The following is an 11,436-nucleotide window of genomic DNA, read 5'->3' on the forward strand; positions in this document are numbered from 1 at the left end:
GAATGGATCAAAAAATCACCATGCGCAAGATGGTACAAGCAGTCGTACCAGACAATTAAAAATGCTTAAAAATACATACAGTTTCAACTCAAGACACACTAGAATGTCACCCTATCCGCCTGGTGGCAGCAAACAGAGCTATTCAGCCAATTGCTAATAGTTCTAGTATACAGTTGCAACCCCCGTTAAGTGTCGCGGAAATGCGTATGTTGCGTTGGATTTGCAGTCATACAAGAAGGGATCGAGTTCGGAACGATGATATACGTGAGAGATTAGGGGTAGCGCCAATTGAAGAAAAGCTTGTCCAACACCGGTTGAGATGGTTTGGACATGTGCAACGGAGACCTCCAGATGCACCGGTGCGTAGCGGAATCCTAAGTCAGGATAGTAACGTGAAGAGAGGCAGAGGAAGACCGAAGTTGACTTGGGTAGAGGCAATAAAAGGAGACTTAAAAGGATGGAATATACCCAAAGACTTGGCCTTAGATAGGAGTGCTTAGAAGACAGCTATTCACGTGCCTGAACCTTGATTGCTTTTAATGGGTTTCAACTCTAGCCTACCCCAACTTGTTTGGGACTTAAAGGCTTTGTTGTTGTTGTTGTTGTTGTTGTTGTATACAGTTGCAACCCCATAAGCAACTAAATGTATTATATGTCAAATGCACTCCCAAAAACACAAATTAGTCCAGAAAATGAATCTATATTTGATTGAACTCGGTCCAAGTTCAACAGGTGAGACTAGGATAATCACGTGCCAATTTCTTCAAAATGCACAATGGTGGACAAACAAAATCAAGCATTTACACTCCACTAATATCTAGCACTTAAATCCAAGTAATGATTCTAAGAAGAACTAAAAAACCAGTCTAGATACAAACACAAATAGATATAACACAAGTGGATCTAATGAACCACAAATGAAACAACATGCAACAAGAGTCAAGATAATATAAAAAAGCAGTATTCTACAATATACACTATATACAAAAACAAGTATACCTTCATCCCAACCATTTCAACCAGTTGACAGCCGTTCCAGTTGCCTTTGAGTTGAACTCTGGCAAGGTCTCCTCAGGCACCAGCAATAGCAAATAGACTGCACAAAAAGGAAAATGGCATAAGAGAAAGCATAGCATTGCGAAACAAATGAAAAGGTACAACACAATCTGCAAAGACAAACATCAGTCCTAAATCCAAAGCTATGAGTAAGCAGGAAGACATACAACACACACATATATATCCTTGTTGTCAGGCGTTCTGGCTTTGACACATGAGACAACAAAAATCCCTAAATTGAACATGCGGCCTGGCCTACAATCCCCAAATCAAACCCACAAATTGACAAAACCAAATCTTAATAGACCACAATTACAAAGCAACAGACTAATTGAACCACAAATTGATTGGAATCAAGAACACTGCATAAAACTTGAAACAGAACAAGAAAATCCAAATCATACGAACAACTCTGACCCAAACTAAAAATTTGAGCATCAAACAAAAATATGCACTCATTAGCAATTAACTAAGAATGTAAAAGTTCAAAACATAAAGTAAGGCGACCAAGCTAAAAAGCAAATAGCCTAAACTGAAGCTGGCCGTGAAACCACAAGCCAAACATCATCAGCTCATAAAATCATCAACATTACACCTCTTTACTCTTTTGGTCCCTAAAAACAAAAACAAAAAAGCAAAAGAACACAAGACAAAGTTGAGAGCACACCAATAAATATAAAAAACAAAGGTGCATGTAGCATTGTGTTAAGCACATTCAGTTAATAAACGAAATAAACGGTAGAAACCCAGTTGGAAATTTGCCAAACAACGGTGCAATAGAGAACCGGAACCTGTAACCTGTCATCAAATAATCGACATCCAACTAGAAATGGGCAAATAATCAAACATCAAACTAAAAATGGGTAGGCTAAAGCCCCTCTTAGCAGTGATTGCCATAGCACCAAGCTGCAGGAGGTTCCCTAACCCAGCCTCGCTAGAAATCACACACCTACTCAAGCAGAAATATAATAGACTCAATACTACATAAACTTGGAGCACACCGCACGAATTAGGGATCTGAGCATCAATTTTTTTTGGCACAGTTCAGGGGAGAGTGAGAAGGCGTGAGTACCTGCAAAGTCTGATGAATCACGCACAAAAACCTGAATAATGAAGTGTCTGATCAGTAGAAGGCTGCAAAACAAATGAGTAAATGATGCCTGCATATAAGGAAAAAGAAAAAAACGACCTATTCAGATAACACCCAGAAAATCGAACAAGACCAGCAATCTGCATACCGGATCTGGGTCAGGGGAGGTGAAGAATCAATAGTGAGCAAAATGCATACAGAGAAAATCAAAACAACGAAATCCAAAATCTCGATCTAGGCCTTGGTGGTCAGCGAACAGGGACTAGAGGAGAGACGCTCCTTGCAGCTATCAGCAGGAAGATGACAGATGAGTGTCCCTCAGTCCCAAAATATTTGTGGCTTTCGTCGATAAACAACTTTGACAAAATATATATTAAAAAATATTAATATTTATGATACATAATTGATATCATTGAAAAGATCTTTGAATCTAATTTTTTAATAAATTTATTTAGAAATACAAATGTTGTACGTATTTTCTATAAATCGAGTTAAACCAGTTACACGAAAACCGAAAACGACAAATAGATTGGGAGAATTTGCAGGCATAGGGAGTCACGGAGGGAACAGTAGCAGCGTGGAGTTCCATAAGTTAATTGGGTATGGGTTCTTCAAGTGCGGTTTTACACCCGATAACGAAAACGTTTCAGATACAAGAGAACACAAGCAACACAAATATTAAAGCAAATCCAATGGTCCAAAATTCAACAGATTTCAAGAACAAAAATCCGTTGACAGATAAATAGCAAAACTCATAATTATTTATGCAATTTCCCATTTATTCGACTTCAATTGATCTGGTTATTACAGACCTCTTTGAATTGTTACATTACATGTACATGTATGTTCACTTGTGCAAAAAAAAAAAGAGGATAAAACAAGAAATACCATTCAACAAAAAAAAAAGAGTCAACGGAAAGTAATAAAGCCGGTCAAATTTCTACAGCTTGGTGCGTCGCCGTCAGGACTGAGGCCCTCATCAGCACCCTTCCATGTCCCTCCAGCCGAGGTAGACCAGTCCGGCGAGGTAGTGCGCGTAGGCGCCGGCGATGACGAGCACGTGGAAGAGCTGGTGGCTGTGGCCCGCGAGGTCGAACCGCCCGGGCATCCAGCGCTCGGGGACCCTGGTGGCGTACACCACGACGCCGGCCAGGTAGAAGGCTCCCATGGCCATCTCGTACCCCGTGGTGAGCACGGCCTCCGGGCGATCCCCGAAGACGAGCATCTTGTGCACGATGGGCACCAGGCCCGACATGCCCATGCACGCGAACAGCCCCGCCCGCGCCCACCGCAGCTCGGGCCTCTCGAAGACGGGGAGGAGGGAGACGGCCACGGCGGCGCCGCCGGAGACGGTGATGAAGCCGAGGTAGAGAGCCTGGTAGAAAGGGTGGCACAGGAAGGTGTAGTAGACGAGCGGGTAGAAGGAGGTGACGATGAGCCCCGTGATGCCCGCGTAGTCCAGCCGGAGGAACACGTAGCTGGCGTGCTCCGAGTGGCACGCCAGCAGGTGGCACGCGCTGCTCATCAGCAGGCAGAACATGGCGCCGCTGAGGTACGCGTAGAACGGCCACCGCGGGACACGGCCGTGCCCCGCCGCACCGTCTGACAGAACGGCGGCGGCCTCGGTTTCGACGGACACGTTGCGGAACGCCTTCATTGTCATTGCCAAGACCGCTCCGTCGTCGGCGCTGTAGCTCCTCAGCACCATTGCGTTGCCGGTGATGTTGGCCAGGCCTTTGAACGACGTCGCCATGTGAGGCGACTCGTACTCCGTCGGGACCATCGTGGCGGCGCACACGGTGAGCGCGAGGAAGACGAAGAAGCCGATCAAATGCCTGCAGGAGATGCGATCCGATGAATTAATTAAGCACCGCCGGCCAGTACGAGGCAACAAACACTGATGCAACACTTACGTCCAGACGTTGATGGTCTCGTTGTGGATGGAGAAGGCGCTGAGGAGAGCCTCCTTGATGGGCCACTCGCTGCGGTAGTGGTCGACGATGAACTCATTGTGCTTGAGGAACTCCGGCAGCTTGTCGTAGCTGACGAGCTCGCACCTGTGCCCGCAACACCTTCCCTTGGCGCCACCTGTTGCCCCCTTCTTCTTCGTCAGGAGAGGAGACCTCATGGTGGTCTTGGGCGATCCAACAACACCCGCGTCATCACTCTGGATGGTGGTCGTCTTCTCCAGCGTCACCGTGGAAGCCATTCTCGAGAGTTGACGGTTGTCCTGTGCCACTTGCTTGTTGGAGAATGGAGGAGGTGTGTTTTGCATGCTTGCGCTGGCTTCCTGGGTTTAAATAGGCCGCCACACACAGCCTTTTTGTGTGTGAATATGAATATGAATATTACGGGAGTTTTGTGATGGTGAACCAGTCCGATTAGTGGGACGGCATGTGGGAAATGGGACGAAATTCTATGCGTGGCCACGGTCCAGTTTTTGGCGCGGGTTTTAGTGGAGTGGACCGCCAGACGATCGAGCCGGGTGATGTCAATGTCATGGTGGCTAGTAGTAGCCTAGCACCTGTCCTGTGGTGACGTGGATGTTCGCCTCTTTCGATCGCTGTATAGGAGTTGCTGCTGTCCATTTTTCCGCTCGTGGGAAATGAGAACCGGCTTCGTAGTCAGAGTCACGGCCAGGGAGGCGTGGAGGAACTTGCGAGGTACGGTACGGCGAGCACGGCCAGAGTTCACCTTTGGCGGCTTAATAATTTGTTAAGTAGGAATCACCAGGGCACAACCTAACGAGATTCAGCTAGCAAAGGCACGTGAAGCCAACCAGGGCAGCTGCGGACGCCGAAGCAGAGCCTCGTCAGAGAAACGGAAACGGCGCGGCTGCGTTTGATTGTTGAAGTCAAGAGCTCCGATCCGACGACGCTTGACATTTGAAAGCAGCAACAATGGCCGGCCGGCCAGCGGTTCTGCCGGCGGCACGCCAGAAATCGCGAGCTGCAATGCAAGCCTAGTCAACATAGTGAAACACTAAAATGAGGCGCAAGTGGTGGTAAAATCGTCGATCAACCGTATGATTGAACTCAAGTACCCATACCATATACCTTTCCGGAGGATACCTTTCGCGACCTTGTCAAAAGTAGTATCGCCGGCCGCGCCGCCCCGGCAGGGTGGTGTGTGCATGCGGTGGAGCCCGCTAGCGGCTCTAGCTAGGTCTCGGACGACATGGCTGATGGCTCCCTGCTGCTTGGAGAAAGGCCCGCCCGGCCCTGTGTTTCTCCGTTGCCGGTTGACACATCGATACGTCCTATGCGTACGCTCCTAGAGCAAAGGAGGAGGTCTCAGTCGTTGTTGTCGATGCGCATCGGTTGGATCTTGGCTCGAGCGCCATATTTCGCGTCGACGTTCTGCATTGTTTCATAAGCAGTGGCGACGCCGACGATTAGGCATAGGCGTGTCCCGTTGCGCTGACGATGATACTACTCGGCATCGGCGAAGCGAGCGGCAGCAATTGGACGAGTTTTTTTTTTTGTCAGAAAAATGGTGCGGGCTCTCATCTGGTGGTAACTCGTTGCCCTGTCGCCGTCTCTCCCTGCCGCCGTCGGAGGAGCGGCAACAAATGCGGGATGTCCGTATTGCCTGATTCGTTTGTCGTGGGCGGTACCGACTGCGTGGTTCGGTGCGTGCGAGCACGGACGGGGCGGCAGGCCGGGAGCAATTTTCTATGCCCCGTTCCGGGGAACGAGATCGTCTAACTTTACCTCGAATGACTGCGCTGTGCAGTCATGACATCGTAGACGTCGGCTCACGATCGGACGCCTGTGCCCGTTGGCCGTATATCCATCTGTTTTACTCGTCTGCTACCTGGGCCTTGGCCCAAAATCAAGTCGCCCGCTATCCCGTGGTTGCCCAAAACCGAGTCTGCTGCTCCTCTTTGCCGCGATATTTTTCTTTTTGGCGCGAGCGCATTCTCCTTTTCCCGCGGTTGCGTGGCGGTGACGGTGGCGGTGAGCCATCGGCGGCGGCGGTGAGGCTTCGGCGGCCATCGGATGGTGCTTGTTTCGGTCGCCAACAACATGTTTGCAGGTCTGCATTCTATCTCTTTACCTGTATAGATTTCTGTGTTCTGTCTCTTCACGTGCGTTTGCATCCTTTGTAATTTATTTGCCTTCCCGTACTCCATCAGCTCACGTTAGACTCGATTAAAGAAACATCATCTTCCGTACATCAGAGAATAGAATCAGGGTATACGAGATGGAAGAAAAGAGGTGTGTAATCAATACTTGTTTCTTTCTCCCAAATGCGGTCAGATATATATTTTAGTTGCTTAGTATACCATTACCAAATAAAATATTTCATTTGCTGTAGGGATGGGTTTTTTTCTCTTTTCTTACCTCAAGTTGGCATGGAATTCAACAATACAGATGAGGCTTGGATGTTTTGGGTTAGCTATGGTGGTCAAAAAGGATTTGAGGTTAGAAAAAGATACTCAAACAAAAGAAAATCAGATGGAACAATTACGTCATGCAGATTTGTTTGTGCCAATGAAGGTCACAGATTGAATGATAAAAGGGATCATTTAATAAAGTGTCCGAGAGCTGAAACACGAACTGATTGCCAAGTTCGTATGGGTCTTGTACTAGATCGGGAGAAGGGAAATTATAAAGTCAGTGAGGTGATTTTAGAACACAATCACACCCTCCAGTTGCCGGAAACCTCACATTTGTTGGTGTCTCAGAGGAAAATTTCAGAGATACAAGGTTTTGAAATTGAGACAGCTGATGATGCAGGAATTGGGCCAAAAGCTGCACATGAGTTGGCATCCATCCAAGTTGGTGGTTTAGTTAATCTCAGTTACACTCTTCGAGACCACAAGAATTATTTAAGGGCCAAGCGCCAACGTGAGATGGCGTATGGACAGGCTGGAAGCATGCTCATGTATTTTCGAGAAAAAATTGCTGAGAATCCATCATTTCAGTATGCATTGCAAATGGACCGGGAAGAACAGATAGCGAACATATTTTGGGTTGATGCTAAAATGCTCACTGACTATGCATATTTTGGGGACGTTGTCAGTTTTGATACTACTTTTGGAACAAACAAAGAGAGTAGGCCTTTTGGAGTATTTGTTGGGTTCAATCATTTTAGAGAAACTGTAGTTTTTGGTGCTGCTCTCATGTATGATGAGACATTTGAATCCTTTAGATGGCTATTTGAGACCTTCCTAAAAGCACATAATAGTAAGCAGCCTAAAACAATCTATACTGATCAAGATGCAGCAATGGGAAAGGCTGTCAAGGAGGTCTTTTTAGAAGCTTGGCATGGTCTGTGCACTTTTCATATTATGCAAAATGCTGTCAAGAATCTAGCTGAAGCTGATGATGAAGAATCATGTACTCCTCCAAAAAGAAAGGCCGAAGATAGCAAGGAAGAACCAAGTATCCTCGCAGATTTTAGTGCATGTATGTATGAGTATGAAGATGAAGCAACATTTCAAGAAGCATTTAACATCATGAGGACAAAGGCCAGCAAGCAAACTTGGTTGGATAGTATCTACAAGGTAAAAGAAAAGTGGGCTGAATGTTATATGACAAATGTGTACACATTAGGGATGAGGAGTACACAATTGAGTGAGAGCCTAAACAGCGACTTGAAGCGGCATTTCAAATCAGATTTTGATATCATTCGATTCCTTAAGCATTTTGAAAGGGTTGTGGAATATAAAAGAAATAATGAATTGCAAGCTGAATTTGAATCAAGGAAAAAATTACCAAGACTCAAAATGAGGACACATATGTTAATACAAGCTAGCAAGCTGTACACACCAATTATATTTGAAGCTTTCCAATGTGAATATGAGAGGTCCATGGCAGCATACACCACCCCATTGGAAGACAAAAATGAATATCTTGTAGCAATTGTGAGTCTTGATGAAAATCCTACCCTTGAGAAGGAATACAAAGTTACTGGTAACCCTACAGACCAAACAAGCACATGCAGCTGTGGGCAGTTCAATAGAATCGGAATATTGTGTGCCCATGCTCTGAAAGTTCTTGATTTGATGAATATCAAGTCAATCCCAGAACAATATATATTGAAGCGATGGACTCGTGAAGCACGTAGTGGGATAGTACAGGACAACCAAGGCCGAAACATAGTAGAGGATCCAAAATTAGATACTATGCTTTGCTACAAAGATATGACTCGCAAATTTCTTAATTTGGTACACCGAGCTGCAAGTCATCCACGGTGCGTCTTATTAGTAAACAATGCACTTGACATGGTTAGCAAGCAAGTCGAAGAAGAAATCATAGGTTTTCCTAGTGCAATGGAGCCTATCAATGTTCCTACAAATGATTCGCCCCCAATTAATTTGCTGAGCACAGCAAGCCTAAAGAAAAAGGACATTGAAACTAAAACCTCAAGGCGCCAAAGAAATTGGCTTGACAAAAGACGTAAATTTGCAAAGAAGGGAGGTAAGGAAAAGGAAAATGGTTCAAAGGTAAGTGATAACACAAAATACATTTGATTCTCTTTCAGCATGTTCAATAAGAAAATATATTCAGTTTTGTTTTTTTTTTACTTGAAGGAACAAGAAACGGCAAAGAAGGGAGGTAAGAAAAAGGAAAATGGTTCAAAGGAACAACAAACTGTAAAGAAGGGAGGTAAGAAAAAAGAAAAAGAAGGAGCAGTACAAGAAACTGTAGCTGTGCAAAATATTTCTCCAAGTATTTCTTTGCCCATGGAAGAAATGTCTGAACAGTACATGGCTATCAATACATTCTCTCAGATACTGACGGTAATATTTCAAACTATTACACCATTCTACTAAAACATACATGGCCGTCAATACATTCTCTCAAATGTTCTCAACCTTTTATTTTGCAGGGGACAGTCACAGATGATGTTATTGCTGATTTCTACTAGCATGGACATTTGCTGCAATCTGAATATATTTTTTTAAATCTGTTGCTTCCTGAAACATAGATTGTTTAGGAGAGTAGCTTTTGAAGAATAGCCTCATGAAATATTTGTCATTGAAGTGTAAGTTCAGGGAACTGCATCTCTGAACAACAGAGCGTCAAGTGCATCTCTGAACCTACATTCAGGGAATTGCATCTGTGAAAAGCAGAGCCTTTTGTTCATCAAACTTGCAACAATCAGCATTACAATTCCAGGACAATTTGCAACACAATGGAAAGCTATACAATTTGCATGATTTGTTGCCTTCGATACAATCACAAGTTACACAGTACTAGCTCTTGCACAAATGTCAATTTACAGGCAAGCTAGCAATAGAAATTAGAAAGGGGAAAAAAGGCCGTGGAACAGCAGCCATGTCCGGAGCTCTGCAGAGGCGGAAGACGTGCAGAAGGTGGGCGACATGGAAATTTCGCAGGCCGGTGACGGCAACAGCGACGGCGACACGCTCGGCGAGGATGGCTGCTCGTCAAGGACGGCAACCGAGCGGCGGTCTGCGAGGGCAGCGTGGCACAGCTCTTGGCGAGGACGGCGCGGCACAGCCGGACGCTGACGGCGCGGCGCAGCTCTCGGCGAGGACCGCGACGGGACGACCTGACTCCGACGGCGCAGCAGTCGACGACGCCTTCGAGTGAAACTACGGAAGACAACGACTGCGATTACCTTTCTGGGCTAGATGGGCCTTGCCATTTGGGCAGCCCATTACACTTTAGCGTATCCATCGTCCGATCGTGAGCCGACGTCTACGATGTCGTGACTGCACAGCGCAGTCATTCGAGGTGAAGTTAGACGATCTCGTTCCCGTTCCGGAGTCCACCCCGCTCTATGCCACTGGCCCGATTATGAGCCGTTTGGCAGCGCTCAAAAATCATGTTTCCCTTGACAATCATTCTTGCTAACCTAAATAATAAAAATTCACTCACATACTATGAAAAACAGTTAAGATGAACCCAAAGGTTGCCTAACGAAGTCGTGATGGCAGGCTCAGTTCTAGGTCTTGGATATTGAGGGCAGTCGCTCTTTCCTCATTACGTTATTTTCAGGTCACACACCACTAGTCTGGTGGTTTATAATATGTGCTACGAGGATTCTCTCGTAGATATATCACGTAATTCACTCGTTTTAATGAAAAAGGGGCTATATTCCTCTATCGCAAAAAAAAACTGTTAAGATCAGTTAACCATTCATATTGGGAGTAAAAAAAAACGTTCCACAAGTCTCCATTTAATCCCTGCTATAATCATTTTCACCTACTCCCACACTACTTCCCCATCAGAATCGTTCCATCCAATAGTAACGAAGCTAGAGGTAAATACTTGTCAAGAAAAACATGCATAGCAATCCAAAACAAACAATGAAGCGTACTCCCTCCAAAAAAAAAGTCTAAAATAGATGACACTTTTGACTTTTAGATATCATGTTTGATCATTTATCTTAGTCAGTTTTTTTGTGCAAATAATAAAATAAATAAGTCATTATTAAAGTATTTGTAATGATAAAATAAGTCATAACAAAATAAATAATATTTATACAAAAATTTGAATAAAACAAATAGTCAAACAACGTCTTATATTTTGAAACAGAGGGAGTATGAATGTAGTCAAGACGTTAAGTGTGTCCTAGGTGTTGAAAAAACAAAACATTACAATCGCATAAAATATTTGTTACAAAAAAACGGTGCGGAGCAATCCAAAATAATTGAGAGGATGGAAACATAATATTTTGGTGTGAAAAAAGTTGGATTAGTACAAATATATATTGTACATGATTATATATAATTATTTATTATATTTTTTATAAATTATTTTTTTGAGCAAGTGTTATAAGATATTTTTTTAGCAAATGTTATAAAATAAATGGGTTTCATAAAAGAACAACGACTACGACGCACTGAGGATGGGCCGGAGCCACCAAGGCAGCCTTCTGGGCCTGCTTCCCTTCGTCTTGGGCTTAGGCCTCTATGGATGTGAGCTTCACCTCGCGGCCTGATGGCGTTTCATCAGAGACACAAGAACGGAGCGCCGGCTGAGCTGAAAGCAGCCACGGTTCAAATTCCGAACACTCTCCCGTTCGCTTGTTTCATCGCCTATATTTTTCAGAACGTGTTCGACTAAACTGTAACTAGTACTCACATGGGCGTGGCTTTGCCACGCTACACCAGATTTGGGCCAGTGTAGAATTTGGTGCGAGCTACAGTGAGTAGCGACCTAAAGTTCTCTCCAGATGATTTATTCACGTGAATGTGCGCCATGGTCAGTAGATATGATGGTCTCTTATGATGTTTGGACCTAAGTCTTTGGCCCAGGTTTAAAAGCATATAACGTCGGCCTGTTCGCTGGTTAGTTTCTGGGCTGGTT

The 11,436-nt window shown here is 44.8% G+C and overlaps 2 protein-coding genes across 2 annotated transcripts; one reads left to right on the top strand and one right to left on the bottom strand.

The window, feature by feature from the left end:
- Positions 1-3,050: 3,050 nt before the first annotated feature.
- LOC136504788 (heptahelical transmembrane protein 4-like) lies at positions 3,051-4,355 on the bottom strand. Its single transcript, XM_066499793.1, has 2 exons — positions 4,060-4,355; positions 3,051-3,981 (listed from the first exon to the last, which is right to left on the bottom strand). The coding sequence occupies exons 1-2, from the start codon at positions 4,353-4,355 to the stop codon at positions 3,126-3,128; spliced, it is 1,152 nt and encodes a 383-aa protein (XP_066355890.1). The 3' UTR covers positions 3,051-3,125.
- A 2,136-nt stretch (positions 4,356-6,491) lies between these two features.
- Positions 6,492-9,037, top strand: LOC136504797 (protein FAR1-RELATED SEQUENCE 5-like). The gene is made up of 3 exons (XM_066499805.1): positions 6,492-8,600; positions 8,706-8,897; positions 8,987-9,037. The coding sequence occupies exons 1-3, from the start codon at positions 6,504-6,506 to the stop codon at positions 9,023-9,025; spliced, it is 2,328 nt and encodes a 775-aa protein (XP_066355902.1). The 5' UTR covers positions 6,492-6,503; the 3' UTR covers positions 9,026-9,037.
- The last annotated feature ends 2,399 nt before the right edge of the window (positions 9,038-11,436 follow it).

The sequence above is a fragment of the Miscanthus floridulus genome, chromosome 1 (assembly GCF_019320115.1).
Source record: "Miscanthus floridulus cultivar M001 chromosome 1, ASM1932011v1, whole genome shotgun sequence".
In the NCBI taxonomy this organism is placed as follows: domain Eukaryota; kingdom Viridiplantae; phylum Streptophyta; class Magnoliopsida; order Poales; family Poaceae; genus Miscanthus; species Miscanthus floridulus.